The sequence below is a fragment of the Cupressus sempervirens genome, chromosome 2 (genome assembly GCF_028749045.1).
Source record: "Cupressus sempervirens isolate cs-2001-9-10 chromosome 2, ASM2874904v1, whole genome shotgun sequence".
NCBI lineage: Eukaryota > Viridiplantae > Streptophyta > Pinopsida > Cupressales > Cupressaceae > Cupressus > Cupressus sempervirens.
Window position 1 is genome coordinate 194,951,920 of NC_143119.1, and position 26,090 is coordinate 194,978,009.

At 34.9% G+C, this 26,090-nt stretch overlaps 1 protein-coding gene and 1 pseudogene across 5 annotated transcripts in view; both read right to left on the bottom strand.

Moving 5' to 3' along the window:
• LOC149571741 (putative strigolactone esterase DAD2) overlaps positions 1-4,458 on the bottom strand; it is a 144,116-nt pseudogene extending 139,658 nt beyond the window's left edge.
• A 19,212-nt stretch (positions 4,459-23,670) lies between these two features.
• The window catches only part of LOC149571742 (Metallo-hydrolase/oxidoreductase superfamily protein), a 299,690-nt gene continuing 297,270 nt past the window's right edge, over positions 23,671-26,090 (bottom strand). For 4 of the 5 annotated variants that reach the window (XM_089813150.1, XM_089813151.1, XM_089813148.1 and 1 more), the window contains one exon: positions 23,671-23,977. In XM_089813150.1, the coding sequence (XP_089669276.1) occupies positions 23,747-23,977 (231 nt within the window). In that variant the 3' untranslated portion in view covers positions 23,671-23,746. The remainder of the gene's footprint in view (positions 23,978-26,090) is intronic. The other variant, XR_016359873.1, reaches the window with a different exon arrangement.

Below are 26,090 nucleotides of genomic sequence, written 5' to 3' on the forward strand. Positions count from 1 at the left end.
CGACCCCATAGGTTCAAAAAAAATCCTATACATGTGCCCTAATTTGCAAGAAACAATATGTCATAGTTTGGCAATATTTCCCTTAGAGAACATAAGGGACATTGCTGGTAGGATATGTCAGCAAGCATTCTAAGGTGGCCAGAGGCAAAGACATACCATGCCTAGGGTAAACCTACCCAATTGAACATGGTGGTAGAATCAGTACATGCCTACAATGACAAGAATGTGAAATGACTTAGTTAGTCACTATTTAGTAAGGGTTATTAATCACCATTGGGTATCAATATTTGAGTGGGCATATCTTAGAGCTCATGCGAGGTATCGATAAATGGTCAAGTGCTACATGATTATGTTATCGAGACCTACAATAATCTATCTCAATTTTAGTAGATCCAACTTAATTTCAGTTTGGCATCCCTTTCTTGCCTAATGCCAACAATTGCAGTGTTACACAATTCAAATGAGCAAGGATGTGTATCTTTCAAACCATTTGTTCTAGGATCAAATTGTCTTCTCCATTAGCTCTACTTGGCTAGGCTTAGGCTAGTGCCAACCTATTTTTGGTCATAGAGTCACTTGGACATTATTGAGCACACTACACGAAAGTGTCCCTAAGGGTCACTAAGCAACATTAGGTAGCGATCTTTGAGTGGGCTATCTCAAAGCTTGTGCAAGGTATCGATGAATGGTTAGTTGCTACAAGATCAAATTGTTAAGGCCTACAATGGTTAGTTGCTACAAGATCACATTGTTGAGGCCTACAATAACCTATCTTAGCTTTAGGAGATTTGACTTTTTTTGAATTTGGAAAGCCTTTCTCACCTTATGCCAAAAGTTGCAAGGTTGCTCAGTTCAAATAAGCAAGGTTGTGTATATTTCAAACCATTTCTCCTAGGATTAAATCATCTTCTCTGTTAGCTTCAGTTGGCTGGGTACAAGCTAGTGCCAACCTTGTTTCAGCCATAGAGTCCATCAAATGTTATTGAGAACACTGCACGAAAGTGTCCCTAAGGGTTACTATGCAACATTGGTGACCTTGTCTGGCTAATTGCTTTAGTGACTCGATCCAGTAACACCAAAATTGATTTGATTCAACCATTTTATGGTGGAAGTGTCAATTTGAGGCTTTTCACATCCTCACATAACCAAAAAACCTTTTTCCTTCCACTCTTTAAGAAAAAGATGTAAAGTTTCCATATTGCAACTTTTGCCAAAAAGATGACAAACATAGCAAGTTTCAAAAAATGCTTACAGAACCTTTTGAAACTAAGACCTACACATCTTAGGAGACCTAAAAAACTATAAACAACATTATAAGACCACCTATTTCAATTGGTTGATCCTTTCCCATGTTTTCTTAAATAGGTGTGCCAAATGCGGTTCAAACCACAAGATATAGGCTTATTGACTAAAAAACACAACAAACACAAATTGATCAACATCTTATGCTTCCTTGTATTCACTTGGAGAGTTTAGAAGTTCTCTTTTTTGGTGTGCTTCCCTCCATCAATTTTCCTGTTCAATAATTTGACACAAATACACAAAATCATTACATATTTTTAGTTTTCATGTCTTATTACATCAAAATAAGTCACATATGAGTTTGATTACATGTTACAATGAATTTGATAGACATGTTTCATTTTATATATTAAATAATGAACATTTATGTGTTTGATTAATTGCAAGAAAGTAAGATGAAATACAACTTTGTATGCACATAATGAACTCTTGAAGCTGTTTGGACTCTGGGTCCATCTACCTTCTACAACTCGTAATAGGGTTGGAATTTCCTAAGAGGGATTCAAAGTCTCCTAACAGGGACTGATATGCACTAAATATATTTCATTGGCTCCTAACAGAGTCCATCCTCTTACAAGGAACTTTTATATTTGTACATCATTTTGTGGGTACCATCCCCATTGGGGTTTTCCCTTTGATCAAGGGTGACTAAATTTTGTTTGGAACCTTCCTAATCCAAATTGGTATAAATTAAATTTTGATTGTGCCTCTAGGGCAATCAGGGTCAAGCAAGCATAGGTTGTATTATACACGACTGGAATGGATTGGTGTGTGGTAAGCTATCTAAGCTCTAGTCGAAGGCTTGATTACATGTAAACATCTTAATATTGAGAATTTGATAATTGAAGGTGACTCTCAAATCATTTTGAATACTCTAAGGAAATGATCCACTCCAAATTGGTCCCTTAATTCCATGATAGATAGAACTCTAGGCCTTGGAATTTTATTTTCCAAATTATAGAATTCTCCATACTTATAGGGAAGGGAACAAAGAAGTGGGTATCGATGGCACTCACATCCCCTTTTCCCCTCCTTCCTAGTATAATATCCAAGTGTTATTGATTCTTGATCACAAAATTTATGAATATTTAGTTTTCCCCTTTTAAGAGATAGGTTAATCAAATTATGTGCTAGGATGGTAGATGTGGCTCATAAATGGGACCCCTTCATTCAAATACTTTCTAATTTAATATTCCGCCAATCTAGTTCATTGGTCACATTAATTTATCTCTATGTAAGGTCTTAAAGTTTTGAGTGTTCTAGGATGGGGCTAGGACTAAAACTTGTATTAATATTTCGCTTCTTTTGCCATGTTTTTCTGGTAATCCTTTCCCTAGGCTGTACTTAGAAGTATTTAGTATGATTACGATAGCTCTCATGAATTATGGGCATTTTGTAACTCTTTAAGACAGTCACCAAAGCATTATTTCCATCACTTTCTTTGCTTTCACTTTGTGCAATGGATACAAACATTTGCATGAAACTGGGGAAGAGAGATGCAATTTTGGGGTGTTATTATTGAGAGCTAGCTGAAATTGATGATGAATGCTTCCCATAGTTTAATCATCCCAGCTGTGAGGAAAATTTGGGTAAGGATTTTTCCATATTGAGTGAGCGACCTAAGTCCAATTCTGAAATTGTTGCATTTTTTGCGGCTATGATCTTTTAGGTGGACAGGGACAAAAGAGCCATTCTTGAACTATGCCAGAGCCTCTTTAAGAAGCATTTGGTGGTCAAATTAGAGACTATTCTAGAAAATATCAAGGACAATTTATGCATTCCCAAGCGTAGCAACTTTGGTGTGACTAACTGAGTGGTGAAGGTCTATCCCATCCTTGTCATCAAGAACCTCACTGAATTTTTTAAGTGGACCTCATCTATCAAGATGAAGTAGTAATTTGTGCCGAGCATCATGCATGTCCAATTTCCCCTTGAATGGAAAGGTTTAGAAAGGTTTTTGTAGGTGGACAAAGTTGAAGAAAGTGACTACGAAGCGAGGTCTTCCTCTGAGGAAGAGTAGTTTTTAATATCGAAAGTTGTTGTTAATATGTTTCTCTCTATTTGAACTCTCGAGTTGGTTTTGGTTTTGGTTTTCTAGAACTTATTGTGTTTATATAAAGCTCTTAGACATATATGGACATATTTTGCTACATTAGTAATTAAAACTCTTGATACGATGTGTAGTATTGCTATTTTTGGTTTTAAAGACATGGTGGTATACTATTTTACTTTTTGTAGCTCTGTTTAGATAATTATATTTCTGCCTAGGATGTCAAGCCCATATCCATACCTCTGCTTAGATAATTATATTTATAATTATAGCTCTATTTAGAAAATTAATACCCATATCCCACATTAAGATGTAGACTATGAAATGTAGGAGTATCTCAACCAATCAACATCAAGAAACCATCCATGTATGTAGGGCATCGAAACAATGTAAGAATAGTCTCCCACATGCCCAAAAATCAAAACAAATAACCACCTTGCCTTGCTACCGTAACACTATCCAATGACATGTCTGGTCTCAAACATATCATCAAACCGATGGTAATCAAACATCCAATAGTAGTACCCCTCCAAGACCTCACACTGAATGGTTAATGTAGTTAATGCCAAATCTAGATGTGCTATATGGTTTAAGCTTGGGCAGCTAGGAAGCTACTAGTCCATAAGGCGTCTAAGACTATGAAGTCACTAATCAACAAGGACATTGCTGCCATACCAAGAGAAATGGGTGACAAACTCACAAATGAAGCAGGGATGCCAATCACTGCTCAATAAAGATGCCTCTAGAGTAACGGGCCCACTAAGAGAGACATCAACCAAGTCACTACCACCTTCGTAAGAATGATCAACTAACTCAACCGGAAACTCTGATTTAGGTAACTCATGTCCTTCGACATCAGCTGCATCAGATTTTATAATTTAAGTCCCAAAACAAGAAACGCTTTCAAAACTATCATGCACCATACTTACCTCTTGAAGTCCATCAGTAGCAGAAATGGTACCATTACTATCTTCAAAGCTAATACTGGCAATGTTATGAGGAAAGTGGACTATATCACCGCTGTTCTCAAACTGAAAATTAAGACTGGTTTCAGCCCTTGTCTCATTGCCTATGAGATCTTCCTTCATTTGCTCAACTTTATACATTTTTCCCTTGGAAGAAACATAGATCTAATATATAATTCTCTGTCTTCTTACATTATCAACCTGATTGTGTTTTGCCTTCACCTCTTGCAAGCGTTGTCTTGCTTGGTGTTGTGTGGTTTTGGCTTCCTGGGAAGCAATTTTTGCCTGGGGTATGTGCGAGCATTTTGATGCCACTTAGAGGAAGTTTTTGTAGCCAAAGTCCATGTGGAGAGTAGAATTCTAGGCTTCGAGAGATGTGTTTGCGTGTTTGACGAAGTTTGTTAGAGAACCAACACCTAGGGGAAATTTCACATCTTTAGAATTTTTCTTCCTGGGGAGATTTCGCATCTTGGAAATTTTCTTTACCTTCCCATTTCTCCCAAAAATCTCAAGACTCCCCGTTAAGGTAAAATGAAGTGCGAACGCTTTAGAAGGCTTTTATTTGGTGGCAAATTGATGTAGAGCATCATACAAAACAACACAAATAGTAGGATCCATGCTGATCCTTTCAAAATTCATTTAATAATTCCATTATTATACATCTCAAGAGGCAAAACAAAACACTTTCCAACACAAGTCTACCAATACTTCACCATTTGCATAGTCTGATTTCTATTCCATAGAATATCATTCATAACTTTCTTTTCTGATATTTTCTTGCCAAAACCTTTGGATAAATTATTTGAAATTAGTCCTTCTAAAATATATCCAAATCTGAGCCCAATCCAACAGCCTAGTTACAAGTTATGATCTCTTTATTGAGACCCAATTTTGCTGTAAAAAACCAGAATTAAAACCCAAAACCCTGCCTGGGGCATCTGATATCTTTCTCAAAACAAATCAAAATGAAACCAAATCAAATTCTCATTAAACCTTTGTGAGTCTAGTTTCATTATCTATAAGCCATTTATTTTTCCCATTCAGAAATCATTTCATAAGCACAAATCACCGCCTGCAACTCCAATGGAGATCTTTAAAAATCAGTTTCCACTCAAATGCATATTACTTCCACAAATATGCACAAAAACAACTCAAAACAAAAGGGAATGAAAGTTAGTTCACATATCTTTCCAATGAACATTATTAGAGGTCCTCATTCTCCAAAATGTGTCTGTACCAAATGTTTCATTTAGACTGTGGTCAAGCAGTCTCAAATCTGCAAATAACAACTTTTGCCAATCAACATAATCACTCCAAACCAGAACCACACAAAATCTTATTCATCCCACTTTAAATAAAATACAGTTTTTACAACATTTCCAGGCTGTACAGGTTTGTACAAGACTTGGAAACCACATAAAAATAGGTAACACCTATCAAAACTGCAAGTTATGAAGATACCAATTGTTTCAAAATGATCTTCCTCTTCTCATTCATTCAAATCTGATTTGGAATGACCAATACAATGGTTTTATAGTGGTTGTGGCAGTTTACAATTTCCCAACCACCTTTTGAACCGATAATCCTTCCCTTTACAACATTATGCACTTTTTTTGACAGCATTATGCACTTGTGCATTACAACATTTTATGTCATTGTGACAACTTCACAATTTTAACTCCAAACTTAAAAATTATTTGAATGGACACTTGAATCACCCCAAAATGGACTTACTAGGCATTTTGCATCAATTTTAGCCTTTATTAGACATTCTTTCATATTTTGATCTTCTTGACAAAACTAGGACCTTAACATGACAATATTAACAATGTCATACAAATGGCTTCACATAGCCTTACATATCAACTAAAATATCTCACAAATGAATCAAATATATTTTCATATATGATCTAATGACTCTTAACCTCATGTAGCTTGGGTGCTCTTGCACCACAAATTAAGCATCGCAATATTAGAATGGTGAGTAGGAAGAAATTGATAATTTTCCAAAGAATCTCCTTCCTGGGGAAATTTTGCATCTTTGGAAATTTCCCTCATGGGAAAATTTTACTTCTTTGGATGTTTCCCTAGCCAACCATCATCCTTTCTTAATTGCCAAAACCATCCTACCACTCTTCCAAAAAAAACAAAAGAAGAAACAATTGAGATAGAAAGTGGCGAATTATTAATAAAAAGGGAAAGTTTGTGAGGATTTTCTAAGTCTTATTGTAATTATTATTTAAAATATAATAATTATTTACAAGTGGTTGTTTGCCTTGCAGAATAAGGAACACATTTGATGAGGTGGCGTTGTCTACAATGGGCTCTCTTTTAATTAGTTCACATATCATTCATCCTGATCAAGTTATTGTGGATTTGAATTTTCTCATCGGCCCATGAAGGCAATGCAATTTTTCATTGGCCCACAAGGTGGTGCTTAATTTTAATTGGGTGAGCATTTAATTCTTCTAGCAGATCGTTATGAAACCCTAAATAGGGTTTATGTGGATTAGTCTTGGCCATTCATTGTATTTGAGCTCCCTATATGAGGACTACACCCCTCATTTGTAAATGAGGACTCTTTGGAAATTGTTGCTTATATAATACTAAATTTGCTCTACTTTTCGTTGTTGTGTCTTGCATGGTGAATTGTTGTAATAGAGCTTGTAGTAGTGCATGGTGAATTGTAGTGATCAAGTTTGTATTGGTGCATGGTGATCCATATTTCCTAACTTAGTTTAGAATTTTGTTCCATGTTAGAAGTAGTTTAGTTGGATGGAAGTCATTGTGGATGTTGACTTGAATGACTCGACAAATCCAGGCCACTAGTCTCATACCGATGGTAAGAGTGCTTTGTGTAGTAAGCCGATGATTGAAAGTACTTAATTTCAATTAATATTCAATCTTTCAGATTGAAAAGGAGATATTCATGTGAATAACCATTAGTGTTCCTTAGAGGCTTGGACTAAGTGGGTGGAGTTGCTGGCAAGATTACATCTCATAGAGTCCAAGTCCATCCATGATCCTCACATTCATAGTAGAAGTACAGGTAGAAGTAGAGGTTAGAAAATTAAGTTGGATTTGAAGTGGAAAAGATGAACTATATTTTCTTTGCACATTGTAGAGCCAAATCTTTAGGAGTGCAAAGAGTTGATATTCAGTCTTTCATTTGCATCCATTTGATGGGATTGAAGAGGAGATATTGATGTAAAAACCATTAGCATGTTTCTTAGAAGCTTGGACTAAGTGGATGGAGTTGCTGGCAATATTACATCTAGTAGAGTCCAAGTCCATTCATGATTCTCGCATTCCTAGTAGAAGTAAAGCTAGAAGTAGCGGTTAGAAGTTTAAGTTGGATTTGAAGTGGAAAAGATGAACTATATTTTCTTCGCACATTGTAGAGCCAAATCTTTAGGAGTGCAAAGAGTTGATATCCATTATATGAATAGCATAAGTCCCTTTGTGATAACCAACATATCACATCATAAAATTGAGTGCAATTCTTGATTAAGAAGGAACCTTGAAGTCATTTCATGATCTTACTTTGCAAGCTTAGCATGAGAGATGACCTTATATCAAGAGAGAATTGAGTGTTTGGTGTTTCTCCTTGAAACATTAAGTATTTGATTCTACATCAATGAAACTCACATCAACACTTGGGAAGCTAACAACTTGGACTTCTTTGCTCTTAGTGACCACTCATCACACAACTCTTGTGTCCTAACATCTTCAATAGTGTCTACATGTCCATCCGAAGAATGATCCTGGAACTCATTGCCAATAAGTGAGTTTTCTGATTCTCTTTCTATGGTCTGATTTGAAAAATCAGACTTGTGGTGGCGTGAATTCTCCTCACATAATGCATCAAAAATACCCAAACCTTGAGTATTTGCCTTAGACAACTACATAGAACCATCACCCTCAAGTGGAATAATCATTGTCTCGTGCTGATGCAAAGGAACCTCACTGCTGTCATGAAAATCAGAAATGCTAACAATATTAATAGCAACTTTTAGAATGCTATGAGTGTCATTCTGGGGCTCCAGTACACTATAATAATGTCGTAAAAATTTCTTATCAATAACCAATTCAGTTGTAACCCCATGTTCACCCAAAGAAACCACACTATTGCTGTCCAAATCACTAACATGATCCATGCTATTCTCTAAAATAGTTGCCTCTTGAGAAACCCCTTGCAAGGATGATATGGACAAATCATTACTCAAGGCTGTCCTAATGTCTCCTTGAGTCAAATCCACATGTCTAAAAGACCCATCAAATACATTCTTATGACATGTGAAGGTTTTCTGTTCATTCAATGTATAAACAATGTATAAGGTATAGTGTGACATTCCTTCCTTGCACGCTCAGTCTTGTGGCAAGATTTTGGGTGCATATCCATGTAGCCGTGTAAAGGAGAATCCTTTTTAAAATGTCAAGGAAGGATGCTATAATCCTCAAATATGCTAAACATCACTGCGTCTTTGTCTTGTGGTGTTGGACCTTTGCTAGTATAAAGTGAGGATAATCCTTTAGATAGTCCAAACTTTGAAAGTGAATCTTCTAAACACTACAGTTCACCTGAGCTTGTATTATGGTTGTCCAATTTCTTTCCATATTTGTTTATTGCTAGACAATTTTGCCATGATGACCTTATCCCCTGTCCACTGAAAACTCTGAACTGACTTGTGCACAAGTGATTTTCACACCAATTGAATGCAATCATTACCTAACAGGCTGGCAGGATTATGGCTCTGATACCACTGAAAGGTCCCAAATAATTTTGTCCTGATTTTCTCAATCTAAGAATATTGACAATTTGTCAAACACTTGTCATGCAAGGCCACTGTATACTGATTTCTGGGTTTAATGCTTGGTTTTGAAACTTGTTAAGACAGTCTCGCATATGTGAATATAAAAGAAACACAAACAACAACTTTGCATTCAATTACATCAAATTTCTAATACCAGATATTTATCTATTATCATCAGAACAAGTCTGACTAAAATGTTTATCAGATCTGGAACAATTCCAAACTCCCTAAAATCCTAGTAAATGGTTATTTGGAACAAAAAATTAATTGATTTATTGGCACCAAAATGACAAATAGGAACCATACTAGGTAATTTCAATACAAAAGTGAATAATAGATTTTTCTCCAACCCCCAAATCTTCCTTTGTTCTGAAGCTAGGTAACTTACCAGTACCAAATCAAGGAAAGCTGCTACATGATGCTGCCTTGCTAAACGTTAGCTGGGAGTTTTCATGGCCCTAGGGAAAATGAAAGTCTGAAACATCTTATAAAACTTGTCCAGAATTGACCGATCTAATCAGTACCAGAGATTTTCACCTTTACACTGCAAACTCATACAAGAAAACCCTCATTTTTAAGGTGACGTCAGCTGTATGGAAAAGTAAGGCTCAATTGACAATGGTTTTGATGCTAATTATTGCTTCTCTTGATCTGCAATAAATCTCTGATTTCTAATTCTCAATCTGCAAATTCTTGACAATTTTGATTAATGAAATGCTTTCCAAACTGATAAGACAATTAATTCTCAATTTGCGAACAAGTTGGGGAAATGTCCAACCTATTCTCTCCAATAGGTTTTGTTCTTGAAGACCTTACTACTGCAACGTTCTTGTACAAAGCTGTACAATGAATTTAGAGATAGAAATAATAACTTGTCCCCCCCGCCCCGCTTGCCCAACACACTTTTATGCTTCTCCAAGTCATTCAAACCCTAATTAGGGTTCACACTTATTTTAATGTTATTCTAATGACTTATTTAAAAGTCACCCCTCTTATTTAATATTATATATTATTACTTCATTAAAAGGTGATAATAGTATTACCTTTTTGTTATTTAGTTATTAAGTGAATATAATGTCACCTTTTAATTGTTATTTCATTATAACCATACATAGGAAATATTAATTTATTTCCTCATTTACTCATAAAATGAAATCCAGGGCTCAAACCAAATTCTGTCAGAAGCTCTTTGATCCTTGATACTGTCTTAACCTTGCAAGCTGAAATGATCCCTTCTGGTCATTCATTAAGTTTACCTCTCTTTATTATTAGTATGCTTTTTCAATCTTTCTTTTTGATGATTCCCCTTTCATTTGATGCGTTATATATATATATATATATATATATATATATATATATATATATATATATATATATATATATATATATATGAGTGTATTCAAAGAGTTGTGTCCTTTCGTATTAAATATATTAATAACGTAATTATTAATTATATATTATATTATTATATTAATTATATACAAATTGTATAAATTCATATTAATAAGACTATTATAATATTATATTATTAATTTAAAAAATATTATGTAGTCTTATATTAAACATTCCATTAAATTATATTAAATAATTATATATTGTTATACATATTTTAGATATATCTAATATATGTATATCACATTAATATTATTTATCTTGTTTGTTATAATTAATATTTGTATTATCATAATAATTTAAATATTATTATTATTATTATATACATGTGTGTGTGTGTGTATATATATATATAATCAATATTTATATATGTAAAATTGTTAGAACTTTGACGATTTAATTCTTTATTCCTTACTAAAACTTACTCCCAAGTTGGGACATCACAATCCTCCCCTCTCGAATTTGCTTGTCCTCAAGCAATTGATTTGGTTCTCATTAATTCATAGTCTGGATTCATTCTCTGTCCTGCATATGTGTTAGTCCCTTGCAAAGTAAACATGTTAGTATATAATACCATGTATAAGAACATATGAATGAAGACACAAAGTAGTCACATTAATGCATGAAGACACGAAGAAGACACGAAGCAAACACATTGATGCATGAAGACACGATGTAGACACATAGTATACATGTTAAGATCTATCTTACAAATTGAAATAAGAAAAGAATAACGAAATGTTTTACCACTTTGGTCATGAATATCCTGCTCCTTTCCCTTGTCTTGAAATAAAAAGTTAGATTGAAGATGCATATTTTCTATAGCTAGTACTATAATAGGGTGTATAAATCCATAGTGGATGGTAGATTTACTACGGCTCTAAGTTTGGACATGCTCAGCTTGGGGCGCCCTCAGACATTAGTCCATATTGGGATTCATTTTGCCCCAACGCGACCAATTTACTCCTCTTCCTGTGCACACTCCCTACCCACTAGGAACATATTTAATTTTGACATGAATGGTAAATTTTTATAATTGTTGGCCTTGCAGTAGGTCCCATGATGAATGGAAGATTTACTGTGGCTCTGAGTTTGGACACGCTCAGCTTGGGGCTCCCTCAAATCTTAAAATCCATATTGGGATTCCTATGCCCCAACGCGATCGATTTACTCCTCACCTTGTGCACACTCCCTATCCATCATGAATTTGAGCACAAATATTTTGAATAATGTCTCCTTTTGAAACCTTTATAATCCTAAAAATTTTACTTTTATTTTTATTTTTTTATTTTTTGTTCCTCCAAACCACAACTTAAAATCTTCCAAGTTTTCCATAAATTCTTCTCCTCTTCTTTATATTTGATTCACTAGAAATATTCCTTTAATTTAATCTTGAAAATAATAATTGCAGTTAAGATAAAATCTCAAAGTATTAAATAATATGATTTTTTTTTATAAATAAAGTTCATAAAATTCATCTTTAAAATTTTTAAAAAATAAAAAAATAAACTTATCTTGAATTTACGTCCATAATGTTTGATGAATATATTCTTTTAACATAATAAATTTTCCAAAATCCCTTTTATGATTGTGTTGGATCAACTCCTACTTATTCCCTCTCCCTTCGACTCCCTTGTTGCTAGGTTGTTTTTGACGAGTGTCCTTTGGATTAGTTCCTTTTATATCTCCTTCCACATTATATGTTGTTATCTCTTTTATGTTTGTTCACATACTTTTTCATATGAACATCAATGTCTTTGACTTATAGATTTTGTTCAAAAAATCATTATAAATGTTATGTCTATAATAGACTTTGTTAAAAAATTCGTTATAAATGTTATGTTTATAATGACATTATTTCTTCAATAATTTATTTACTCCACCAAAATATTGTAGTAGTGGATGATGTTATATATATTTAGATTCAATTGGAATGTAATATACCATTAATAAATTGCCTATAAATATGACTTTTCCCTTAAAAGTCTTCCATGCAAATCACCTAAATCTTAAGCTTGATTTTTGGGCCCACCCAATAATGGTTATAGAAATAGATGTTTGACTCTCATGATAAATAAATATGCTAGAGCCCATCGTGACTGCATGTCATGGATTCAATATTAGGGCAAGTTCATTTTTGTAACTTCAATTAATTCAAATCCTGTTCAAGTCGATGCCATTAACAGACTGTTCTTTTGTCCTCGGTAAGTTCACCTTGAGTAGAAGATCTTTTTGAAGCAATTTCTTGGTGCTTTGTATTTTGGAAAGGGTGATAGTGGGATTGGCTCTGAGAACTTGAGAGCAGTGACAGAACCATCAATTCAAAGTATTATCATATAACAAAGAGAGTGAAGTTTGCATACATCGCATATCAAATTACACCTAAAATTTGTTTTAAAAATCAGATAATTGTGATCATACAGGATCAGAGGTTGGAACACTGGAAAATTGAATAAAGGACAGTAATATCACATTATGCTCGTCATAGTAAAGTGAATTTGATGCATTCCCATTCTTTGCAACATTGTGTTTCCTTAACTTTAAAGAAATGTATAGGCATGGCATGAGGAATTTGGCGTGTTTTTTTTGTCTCACGTTATCAATAATTCATAGATGCACTCTGAAGATGGAAGAGGTATTGTCAAATACCAACATGGGAAAGTTCTATAAAACATAGTTACCTACGTACCAGTAGATGCTATAACAAAAAATTCTAAGCATTCTATTGTCATTCAAGCAACTTATCTACTCATTTTTTCTGAGACAGGGAGTCTCTAGTAGTATTGATAATCAATTCATATGGAGATCAAATCAGGATGTCAGTAATCTCCCAAGCCGAGGTACTATATTTTTTTCCCTGACCCCATCTTCAATATTTACCGTCTCCAAACACCTAGAAGATTTTCATAAGGACTAGGTACTGTTATGGGCACATTTCCTGGAAAAGCAAATAACAACACATAGTAGAGGAATTTGGCATTAAAAATCTCACAGAAGAATCTATTCAAAATATTACTTCCACTGGAATGACTTATCTTCACGACTTTCCTAATATAGAAGGAAGGCCTGTATTGGTGGCAGTTGCAGCCAAGCATCTTCCAGTTGTTAGAAAGTGCGAAACTGTGCGTATATTTGATTGAAAAAGCCCTTAGATGGCTCCTGCCTGGAAAAGAGAAGATGCTTGATGATGTCTGAACACCATGTAGATAGATGTGTTCTATTATTACTATCCAAAGAGAATTGGGGAAGTGCTTTTCATAGATGCTGTAAAGTGCCTTGACAATTTTTGAAGTTTTATCCCTATTTTTTTGCCTTAGGAATTTTGTCAAACACTTCCCTTGCAGCCTCAGTTTGCTGATGTTTGTTGTTTTGCTATGATTTTTTGAATGCCAATGATATTGATGAATACAAATGATTGCAAATAACTAATTGGAAGTCAAAGTGATATGCAACTTCTTTTTATTATTTTCCAAATGCAAGTACATGAAATTCTAATGTAAAAATGCACACCTACAGTCAAGAGGTATTTTCACAAACACTTGGCATGCATCCTATGAATGACTATGCAATGAGACAATTTTACAAACATTTGGCATACAAACTAAACAGCTGAATTAAGTTGATTTCCCTTCAATACTTCAATGTTTACAATGACTGAATAGTTTGGTAACAAAAAGACATATATTACTTGTCAAATGTATCCATCTACAATTGCCAAATGTAAATACCAAAAGAACCTGGAATAAGTAGCTGAGATGTCATGCTTTTTGGCTTTGCTTTTTTTGGATTTTCTTTTTCGGCTTTGCTTTTTCGGACTGCTTTTTCGGCTCTGCTTTTTAGCTTTGCTTTTTCGGATCCGCTACGAAAATTGAAACCTTTCTCCTTGACAATTGATGTCAAAAATTAGATGCACGGGTTGAACAAAAATCATTGAATATTATCTCCCAATTAATCACAAATGAATTGGTTGAATACCAATTCCTCCACTCCCAACTAGGGTTGATATCTCACAACCGAAATTGGCACCTTAGAGTCTTCAAACCCTCAAGTAAGTATCCAAGCACTAAGGCTCTCAGCACAATAGATGAATATGCAACTCAAAATGTGTAAAATGACCCCCCAAAGGCTACTTTTAAAGATTTCACAAGCAACTCCAAGAAGCTTCTAGAGGAATCCACCACTTTATTCTTTTAAGTGACTTTTTGATATTTTATTATGTTAGTCACTTTAATATTAAATCAATTAAATATAAAGTTACTTTTTAAAATTTCATTGTTTAGTAACCTTATAAGTAATTAATTTAATATATCTTTTCCCCCTTATTTCTTCCTTTTTAGCCTCCGGGGAAAATAAAGGCTAAAATAAAATAAGTAGCTGACGCCTGTCAAAAAGGGGACATTACACATGCTCCATTGATATTTCAACTTGGTTGGAGTATTGTCAAACCCACACACAGTAGATGGCCAGAAATGGTATCTTTTTATCAAAGTTCATAGATATGTAGAAAGGTAACAATGTTCTTCATCATATTATGTTCACACTCCGTAGGATAGTAGGATCATGCTCTGATACCAATTGAAATGACCCCTTTTGGTCATTCATTAAATTTACCTCTTTATTATTGGTATGCTTTTTCAATCTTTCTTTTTGATGATTCCCCTTTTATTTGATGCATTGATATATATATATGAGTGTATTCAAAGAGTTGTGTCCTTTCATATTAAATATATTAATAAGGTAATTATTAATTATATTATTAATTTAAATAATATTATGTAGTCTTATATTAAACATTCCATTAAATTATATTAAATAATTCTATATTATTATACATATTTTAGATATATCCAATATATGTATATCACATTAATATTATTTATCTTGTTTGTTATAATTAATATTTGTATTATCATAATAATTTAATATTATTATTATATATAAATGTATATATATACATGTGTATATATATATATATATATTATCAATATTTATATGTAAAATTGTTAGAACTTTGATGATTTAATTCTTTATTCCATACTAAAACTTACTCCCAAGTTGGGACATCACACAAGCCAACCAGAACCTTGCTCAAAAGCAACCTAAAACCACACAAGAATCCCCAAAGTGAGTCACTTTGTCAACCCGTTGCCCTATAGGAACTCAGGCAATTGGAAAATTGTCAACTCATTTCCTGTTTTCTAGAAAGGGAACATTTTAGTCCTCCCTTCCTGGAGATGTCTTGTCCTCAAGCAATCTACACCCACACACTTAACCCCAATTCCTAGATCCCATACTAATTCAAGACACATTACTCCAATCCGTTCGCTACTTCTCTATAAGCACCAATACACCCAAAGTGAGGCAACTCATCATGTATCCACTAGAGGAAAGTACTAAATGTGTCAATGCTAGGATTCCAAACCAATCTTAGGAAGAAGCCACCATGCTCACACTGTTCCCCTCTGAGAATAATTGTAGACTCATACTGCCAATGCATCTCAGGTGAATCTATCAAATCCATTGCAAACTCCTTTTATAACAATTGATGGCATTCCAAAAATTTTCCTTTTGAAGTAGCTTCCTTAACAAGCTACAAAACTTTACTCATCAAAGTGTCTTTTAATAACATTTATTTTATTAAAAGACTATTCCTCCTTAATGGCCACTCCTACTTGATGGTGTATGATAAGATTAAATTTACTTTGGAAACCCAATATTTCAGGCATGTTAATGGTGATCATTTGGTCTTTCAAGTTCAACAGAAGGTACACGCCCTGCTTGTAATATTAAACCATGACCAAGTCGAAGATGTGGCTGAATTGAATGCTTGCCTGCAACCTCCGTTTCCCAACTTCAATGTTCCAATTGCCCAAGTTAGGGGTGATGCCATTGTTCCAAACAATGAGAGTGTCACACACTCACCAAATGGTAAACGGGAGCATGGGGAGTTTCTTCAGCTCCAAAGACAAGCTGGGAACAAAATTGCACTTGTGGCAGTGGAGGAATAAATTCAGAGTTCACTAATCTCCGGTGATAGCTTTTTGGATCATTTTCAGTAAAGTTTTCAAGCTATTTTGTTTTACCTAGGCTTTGTATAGAAAGGTGGGTTTAGGATCAGTTATAATAGGCTTGTAGCATGAATACTGTCATATTAGTTTTAATCACTGGGGTTAATGTGATGAATTTAGCTTCATAGAGCTTCATGTTTACCAATGACAATTGTATCATTTGTTATTTTTATATAATTATATAGGTTTTCATTTTGCTTTAAAAAATAAAAAACGATATAAAATATAAAATATAAATTATAAAATAAATAAATATTATTTATTGTATTATAGTCATTTTTAAATTAAATTAATTAAAATAAATTCATCATTTCATTATTTGATTTATTTGGACAACTCTAAAATAATTAATTAATTTCACTAAAATTTGGGGACATTACATATTTGACAATACTTTTTAATCCAACATGGGACATGCAAGATTACTAGTAAACAAGGAAGTCTCAATTCAACATATTGATACATCATTGTTCATGATATTACCTGTGACTGATTTTCTTTACATTCATAACTTCTGCGTATCTTGTATTTCCGCATTTATTTGATTCTGTGTTTGGCATGAATGACAAATTCTTCTAACAGTTACCAGATTAATTGCCTTACAGAGGCAATTCACTGATTTATTATTTGACAAGCAAGCAATAAACTACATTCCTTTGTATGGCATTGCACTATATTTATTCTGACTATGTTCATTCATTACAATATTTATTTCTTTTTTTTGTGGGTAATTCTCACAAAAAACTAAACTTTTCACATCTTATAAATTGAAAGCCACGAGTAATGACTATATAATTTGAAAATATTTTCAATTATGTATTCTTTACTTTAACCTCTGTGAGCATCACCTAGATCCAATGAGTGCTAAGTGTTCCATTTATTCTCATGAGAGATGGATTCGTGTTGAATCACTACTCATGAAATATGGGTCAATGAGTTTGACTCAAAAACTACACAGTTAAATCCTGATAGCAATATCACAATTAAAAGGAGCTCAATGCGAAAGCTGAGATTTGTAGAGATCACCCCAAATACCAAATCCACTTTCCAAGAAATCAACATTGTATGTCATGAACTTTAACTTGCTTCAATTCATTAGGTTTATAACTACTAACTTGGATCTTGCAAGTAATTTCCAACACTTTCCAAGAAAACTGAGTAATGAATAGATGCATTGCATACCAAACCTTGGTTGTATGTCATGAACTTTAACTTACTTCAATTCATTCGGTTTCTAAATACTAACTTGGATCTTGCAAGTAATTTTAAGAACAATTTGAGAATCTAATCCAAATTAAAAATTGTACAAGAGTTCATCCTGTTCAGTCCAACTTTCTGGGCAGAACCAAGCATGTAAGCAATATAGAATAGAGTATAACAGCTCATTATAGCTGAACCTCTTGCATTGTACAACACTTATCTATAAATAGATAGGATTTTTGAATAAGTTGTCTATGATGATACACCAAAGAAATCACAAATTCTTCATTGATCATATGGTACAGTATCAACATAGTTTTGTTAGTTCTATTATCGAAATGACCTCTTATGTTGTCTGCTGTCCAGCTATCTTGTCTGTGGATTCTTTTGGTGGTGCCTACAAGAACGCAGGCTATGCTTGGGATCATTGTATATGTTAATCAGTTACTACTGTTAGAGTAAGTCATTTATTACTCTAGGTGCTTTAGCTCTCTTAGGTGCATATAATTAATATTTTCTATTAATTATAATGTGCAAACCTAGCTTTCTTTCCTTTAGGGTTTCGTTCACCTTAAAAGGTTGAACTTTTGTATTTTGTTTTCATAACTTAGAATACATTTTCGCTTTCACATTTTTGAGAACTTCTAAGCTCTGCTTTTTCATTTTTTGGCTTCTCTTCATTGCAGGATATTTGCATGCAGGTGTTCTTGAGGATCTGTGAAGTTGGATTTCTCAACTTCTACATGGTATCAGAGCGGGCCTATTGCTTCCTCATCTGAAGATTCTTGAAGCCACGATTCACAGTGCGAAACCCCAACTTTTTCAGAGTTTTTTTCTTCAAAAGGGTGAAGGGCGAATTTTCAGGGCACTTTGGGCTCAAACGGATGCCGCCATTGGATCCGGAAGGCCGTTTGCAGTCAAAATACATAAAAAACTTGTTGTTTTTGGCCTCAACGCGTCTGGGAAATTTTTTTAGCCCCTCCTTCACAAGCTATACGGACACATTTTTCAAAAATAATCATAAAATAAAAATAAAAATTTGTGTTTTCAAAACGCGCCACCGCACAGTCGCCGACGTGTAGCCCGCGCCCCGCTCGACGGCCATTGCAGCTCGGCCCGGGCTCGGCCGCCGCCGGTTGGTCACCCAATCGCCACGCACACCAACGGCACAACCGCATCCTGCCACCTCAGCCGACTGAGCGACTAGTTCCTCCGCTCCGGGGCCGCCGACTGCTATTACTCGGCTAACGTCATTTCGTGGTCTGCGGACATCATCCTTCGACGTGACGTCAACATTTCCAGGCAGGACGTCATCCCTTTTTCGGCACTTGCTGACGTAATTTCTCGATTAGATGACATGATTTTTCGTCTGATGACATCATCTTCCCGATAACTAGATTTTTTCCCGGCAATAGCCTGGTGATGGCCATACAGGCGTCAATTTTAAGCTCATGTCTGTAATTTTCCAGAGAGCCTATTTTTTGGAGCAACAGTTGGTTTTTTGCTCATAACTTGAGCATACGGACGTATTTTTGCAATCCAAAAGAAGCACCGGAAAGCTGACTCAGAGACGGAGACAATGGTGCTGGTTTTGTGTGATTCTGAGTTCATTTGAGCTTCCAAATTTGGCGTTGAAGTAGAGGCTTTTGTTTTCCTCTTCTCTGCATTCGAATTCCAGGTTCTTTTCTTAGTTTTTGTGCTTTTCCATAGTTGTTGCTTTGGTTTTGAGGGATATTTTTTATTTGTTGTGGGGGGGAGCATTTCTATTTTGTAATTTGCTTCAGAATCAAACCCTTCTACTTCTATCTTTTCTTTCTCTCAATGTTGGATCCTTCTGTGATCCGGCTCACGCCGCACAACTATCACACCTGGAAGACACAGATGACCAGGCTTCTCATGTCAAGAGGCTTATGGTCCTGCCTCGATGCGAACCAGCCAGGTCTTACGCGTCCTTTTGAGGTTCTACAACACAGGAAGAAAATGGATGAAGCCATGGGACTGATTGCACTCAACATTTTAGACATTCTGTTAGTTCACTTGGATGGTTTGACTACTCCACAGGCTTATTGGCTCAAATTTCAGACTTTGTTTGGCCAAGTGAATGAGTTCCGGGCACTTCAACTTGATGCAGAGTTGACTTTTTTGACACCTGACAACTTTCCCACCATGGAGGACTTCTTGATGAAGTTCAAATCTCTGCGCACAGTTTTGCAGGGATGTGGTAGAAACAAAACAGATGATGAGTGTATTTTTTTGATACTCTCAAAGTTGCGAGGACGGTATCAGATCTTTTCTTCTACTTTCTACTCCACTATGGATGCCTTGGGTAACAGACATCAGATGCCCTCTTTTGAGATTTTTTGTGACAGGTTAATAATCCAAGCTCACTCAGATGGATTCACTTACAGGTTCACCACCACAGGCATTACTTGCCAAGGATACACAGGAGCAGAAGCCGAAGCAGATATCCGATTCCTCTTCTCAGCACTCTACTGGTCCATCCTCTTCTTCTAAGAAGGAGAAAAAGAAAACTGAGACTCCTTCTTGTTGCTATTGTTAGAAAGGAGCTCATGATGAGGCACATTGTTTTCAGAAGAGATTTGATGGCTATGAGAAATAGATTGCAGATTTGCAAGCTCTTCTTCAAAAGAGCTCTATTTCATCCCCATCCTCTTCTACCTCTCAGGGGTCTGCCATTCAGTGTTCATCCACCTCTTCGACATCTTCACCGGATTTTGGACAAGGTCATGCATTACGGGCTTCTCTTGCATCCCCTTCCCAGGTCCCTTGGATACTGGATTCAGGTGCTTCTCACCATATGGCATCTTCTCAAGGGGTCTTCTCCTCTATTGAGGCTTCTCCGATTCCTCATATTCTCATGGGGAATAACACTGCTCTAACTGTCTGCGAGAAAGGTTCAGTTCGCATTCAGGATGGCACATTCAATGATGTATTGTATGTTCCATCTCTCTCTGCTAACCTTCTCTCGATGTATCAGATTACACCATAGTAACACGGGGACGCGTCCCCCCCCTTTTTGCCCGACGTCTCGGAGACTTCAACGCACCGGAGACTTGGGGACTCCGTCTCCCCGTCCCCAGCGGTGCCACTAGATTCCACCACCTCCACCGAGGATGGGGGACATCCTGCTATTCACTATTTGCAAATTCGACTATTTATGTTTAATGTTCGATGTTCCAATTCAATGCAATGTTTCAAGTATTCACTCTTTTACATCTTTACATCCTATATTGTAATACATATTTTCATAACTAACATTTTTAAATACCATATGCATAAATATATACACCGCTCTTGTCCCCTGCCGCCGTCCCCCCACCGTCCCCCCGCCGTCCCCAAATTAAGGCCCCTCTGTCCCCCCGTCCCGGAAACTTGTCCCCTCGTTTCGCCGTCCCCCCGTCCCCCAGGGTGGTGTAACTATGGATTACACACAATGGATTAGGGAAGTCAGTTGAGTTCACTGCAGATTCAATCTACATTCGGGATAGTGCAACAGGAGGCCTTATTGCTACAGGGACAGTTGATCATACCACCCGTCTCTACACCTTCTCGTGCTTTGGTCCACCATCTCCATTATCGGAGCATACTTCTTCTCTTTCGCGAGAGCATCATGTGGTGCAGTCAGGACACATGAACCTTTGTATTGTTCCTGAGTTCACCACACCTCATTCCATTGAAGTCTTTTCTTCTTCAGCTCTGCCAGATCCTTCAGCTCCACTCATCGAGCCTTCAGGAGCACTTGTTGCGGATTCTATAGAGGACGGTCATCTCCTCTTTCATGACAGTCTCAACACACCTGCATTGGGGATTCCTTTTCAGGATCCTCATGTCTCCTCTTTTGAGCATCAGTTAGGCCTTCCTATCATTCAGTGGTTTCCTTGTTCTGTGCCCTTGTTTCTTCCGCATTGGAGTTCCATTGGTTCGTTCATTTCTATAGGGGCTTCATCATTCTGGGGGGGCTTTGATGTCTCATCTCTCTCTCATGGGGGGGTTGTTTATGGTTTTGAGAGTCTCTTGAGCCATTTTTTTTTCTCTGTTGTTTTTTCATCTCTTTTTGGAGAGGGGTTTTTCCCATTGGGTTTTCTCTTTTGTCTCCAATTTACAGAGATTTCCTTGTATTAGATACTTGATTAGGCCTTGTTGTCGGGACCCATTTTCCTGCTTTCATAGCTTTGCTAGGTTAGCTTCCTCCTAAGCTTTGCTTAAGGGGGGGTGTTAGAGTAAGTCATTTATTACTCTAGGTGCTTTAGCTCTCTTAGGTGCATATAATTAATATTTTATATTAATTATAATGTGCAAACCTAGCTTTCTTTCCTTTAGGGTTTCGTTCACCTTAAAAAGTTGAACTTTTGTATTTTGTTTTCATAACTTAGAATACATTTTCGCTCTCACATTTTTGATAACTTCTAAGCTCTGCTTTTTCATTTTCTGGCTTCTCTTCATTGCAGGATATTTGCATGCAAGTGTTCTTGAGGATCTGTGAAGTTGGATTTCTCAACTTCTACAACTAATACTTCAATAAACATTGTGTTTTCATTTTTTCTAAATTTGACAAATGTAAAATGAAGTAATAGCAAGGCAACAACACTTTGACTATGTTAAAATCAACATAGGTCAAAATCAGCACTTCAATTATGTCAAAATCAACACTTCAATTATGGTTCAGTATCAACATAGTTTTGTTAATTCTATTTTCAGGTATAATTAAAATCGAATGAAGTCGGTAGTACGAGCACACAATTCAGCCATTTCAGTTTATAAATCTCGCTTAAGGAAGGGATTCAAACAAGATCCTATTATCTCAGAGGGTTTATATAAAATAGAAATGTAATTAATTGGAAACTTAAACAAAAACAGTTCACAATTTAGTAAAATTTTATGGTTCTTGTCTAGGATAATCTATGGGCAATACTGTTCACTAATTGGAATATGTTAAAACTTTTAAAACTTTTTTAACCCTTCCCCAATTTTATATTTTTAAGAAAATAACATAGATTGCATTTGTTTACGACTTAAGACCAATATGAAGTTCAAGACCCTGTCTAACATTAGTATCAAAATTTACTCATATGTTATAAATTTAAATTAAAGACAAATTATTGAAGTATTTGGACACACATTGGAAATTCAAACGAAAATTACTAATAATAATACTTAAGAGAAAAATGTTTTAAAAGGGGGTAAGATTCCTAGATAATATTGGAATTTGAGGACTAATGTTTAAATGTGAGCATGGAGTGTTCTTAAGATGCAAAGAGCCAGAAAGAAACTTTACAACAAAAGAGTCAATCTCGTAATTATTGTGGTAAGAGGCTTCACATGTGGCTACACTCCGGAAACTCAAAAGTGCGATAACATCTAATCAAGAGTTCTTTTCAATTATATTACCAAAGATGTAAAGGAAGGAGTGCCTTTCTTAGACCTCAACTGTATTGAGGATAGATGTATACAAACTCAAATAAAACAGTGATTATATAGCATGGGATCATGTATAAAAGTGATCATGCAGTAAAGAAGGATTTGCCCTTCGCAAAGATCTAAAACTAGGGTATGCCTTTTTTGCTTCTGTAACTTTTGCATAGGACTTGGTCCTGGGCTAGATTGGAGATTTTTTTCTCCATTCTTTCCTACCAGTGTTCATTTGAACGAAGATTCTTGTTTATTTATTTCATTAATATAATCAATTAGGCTTCAGCCATTTACCGGTAAGAAATAAAAATAAAAAATTGTACAAGAGTTTAATGGGCATGTTCATTTCTCTATTCAATTTCCAATCGTATAAATTTCTTCACTAAATGATCTAAACACATAGCTAGTCATTTTTTATTAAAAGTTTGCTCCAAAACATAAGAAGTGCATGCATGTATAACTGCTCTTCTATTTTAAAGTATACTAACAGTAAAATATACAGAGTTTATTGTTCTAGTTGATTATTTATGAAAAACAATTTACAAAATATGTCCAATTGCTACCCAAATCATTTTGTTCATAATAATGGTTATTAGTGCTGGAACAACCATATAAAATCCACATAAATTGAATTAGGAACACGCACTTGACATAACCACATAGAAGATTTGTGGGCCAAAGATTGGGCTGTCCATGCATGGGAATAATAATGTGTGAGGAAAGCTCTAAAAGTTGATGTGTTGTCTCGAAGTAATCCTGTAAAAATATACTCACATTTATGAAAAAATACTCGCAACATTTCCAGATGATATTACATACAAGTTAATTAACATTTTAATGTGAAAAAGAAAGAATTAGAATGAACAAATTTATTATGGAAAGTGCAAAAGAATTCAATGCAAAAACAAAATGAAGTTTCTTGGAGTATAGATCACATAGTAAGTAAACAATAACTGATTTGTACATATCAAAACTAAAATAGAATTCAGTATACAAAAAGTTGATAGAGCCTATAAATCTAGTGTAAAAAAAAAAAACCCCTAGAATATTTTGGCTTATTTTAACCATTTAAATAAATTATACGTGAGTCATCATGATTGAAATAGTTTGAATACATCATTTAGTTAATTTCATTATGCTGCTCTTCCAGCTTTCTCCTTTTTTTTCATTTTTCTTTTGCATGTGGAGCTAATCCTCACATGTGCAAGGACACAAGCATCCAATATATCTTGTGTGCACTTGGCATGACTTGTGCATTCTTTCAAGGAAAATTTTGCATTTCCATCTTCGCTAGAATATATTTCTCTTTTTACATTCTTGAATTTTTTTTTATTGATTAGCAATCTCTAGCAAGGCTCTTGCAGACTTAGACATATCCAACTTGGCTGTATTTTGTTCTTCTAGATTCTAACTTTACTAGGATTTTCTTATGTGAAAAACAAAATCACCCGTATGTTTTCACTGCACTATATTACTATAACTTGGAACTAGAAAATTTGCACCAAAACATATTCTCACAACTTTGAATTTTTTTATGAAACTTGATCTCTTCAAAGCTCAAATTTATTTAGATGTTGTTATGTCCCCTTTAATGTAATGCCCCCATCTTTTTAGCCTCTCAATGGAGTTCTTAGTCTTTCATTCTTTGAAAGCTAAGTGGAGAAATAAGGTGAAATAATTAAATTAATTTCTTATAGTCATTAAATAATTTAAAGATTAAAAAGTGACTTTATATTTAATTAATTTAATTAAAAGTGACTAAAATAAATATTAAATCATAAGTCACTAAAATAATATTATATTATATGGAAAAAGGGAATCTTCTAGAAGCACAACTAATTATTGTTGGAAAGGAGGAAGTTTCTAGAAAAGTGCAATGAAATAATATTTTATGTTCTTCTAGAAGGGGTGAAGGAATAGAATAAATAGAGCAGAGAGCCTCATTGTAGGGCATCAAGATTTGATATTGACATTTGCTTGTGCACTTGTGGAGCCAAGGGTTTCTACAAGACATTTCAATCATTCAGAACGATAGTTCTCTTTGATTGGCAACTTTGAGGCTGTGAAACTATCAGCTGATATTGTTGCATTTGCTGGAGGTGATATTTCAGTCATCTCATTGAGCTTATTGAGTTTTTGCAGCAATTCATGAAGAAGATACACTTCAGATTTAAGGGTCATTTGATGTCCTCATTTTATCTGCACTTTGGAAAGAGTTAAGCAGCTAATTCGGAGGCATATTAGGTAGTTTATACCCATCTGCTACAATGCCATCGCTACAAGAATCGTGAATAGTGTTATTGCTACAGTGGTCGTGAATAGTATTGCTACAATGCTGTGGAAAATACCGCTACAAGTGCATGACAGATTCTGATCAGTTTTAAAACTGCCTACCAATCTCAGGTTCCCTTCATTTTATTTTCATGTTTATGCATTATCTGAAAATACATCTACATGGTTTTGTATGGACAGTCTAGTTAGATTGTTGAAGGCATTGTAACTTGATTTTATATCAGCAAAATATCAATTTTGAAGTTTGAAATATAATGTTAGTTTGCATGCCAACTGTTTGACATAATGTCACTTGGTTGTAAGTGTTAATTTGCATTGAATAGATGACATATATTGCATCATGGAAAAACAAAAAAAGAGTTGCATTTCATGTTAAGTGTAGACTAAGCGAAAGAGAAGTCATTTTCAGTCATCCTACCATATTAGAAGTCATCTTTCTTATTATGAAAACAAACTGAAAATAAAATCAGTCATATATCCCTCTACTGTACAAGTGTTTGACAAAATTTCTAAAAGCAAATAGAGCAAGTTTCAATCAGATTTGGAGAGGGATATTACAGTGGTATCAGAGCCTTCA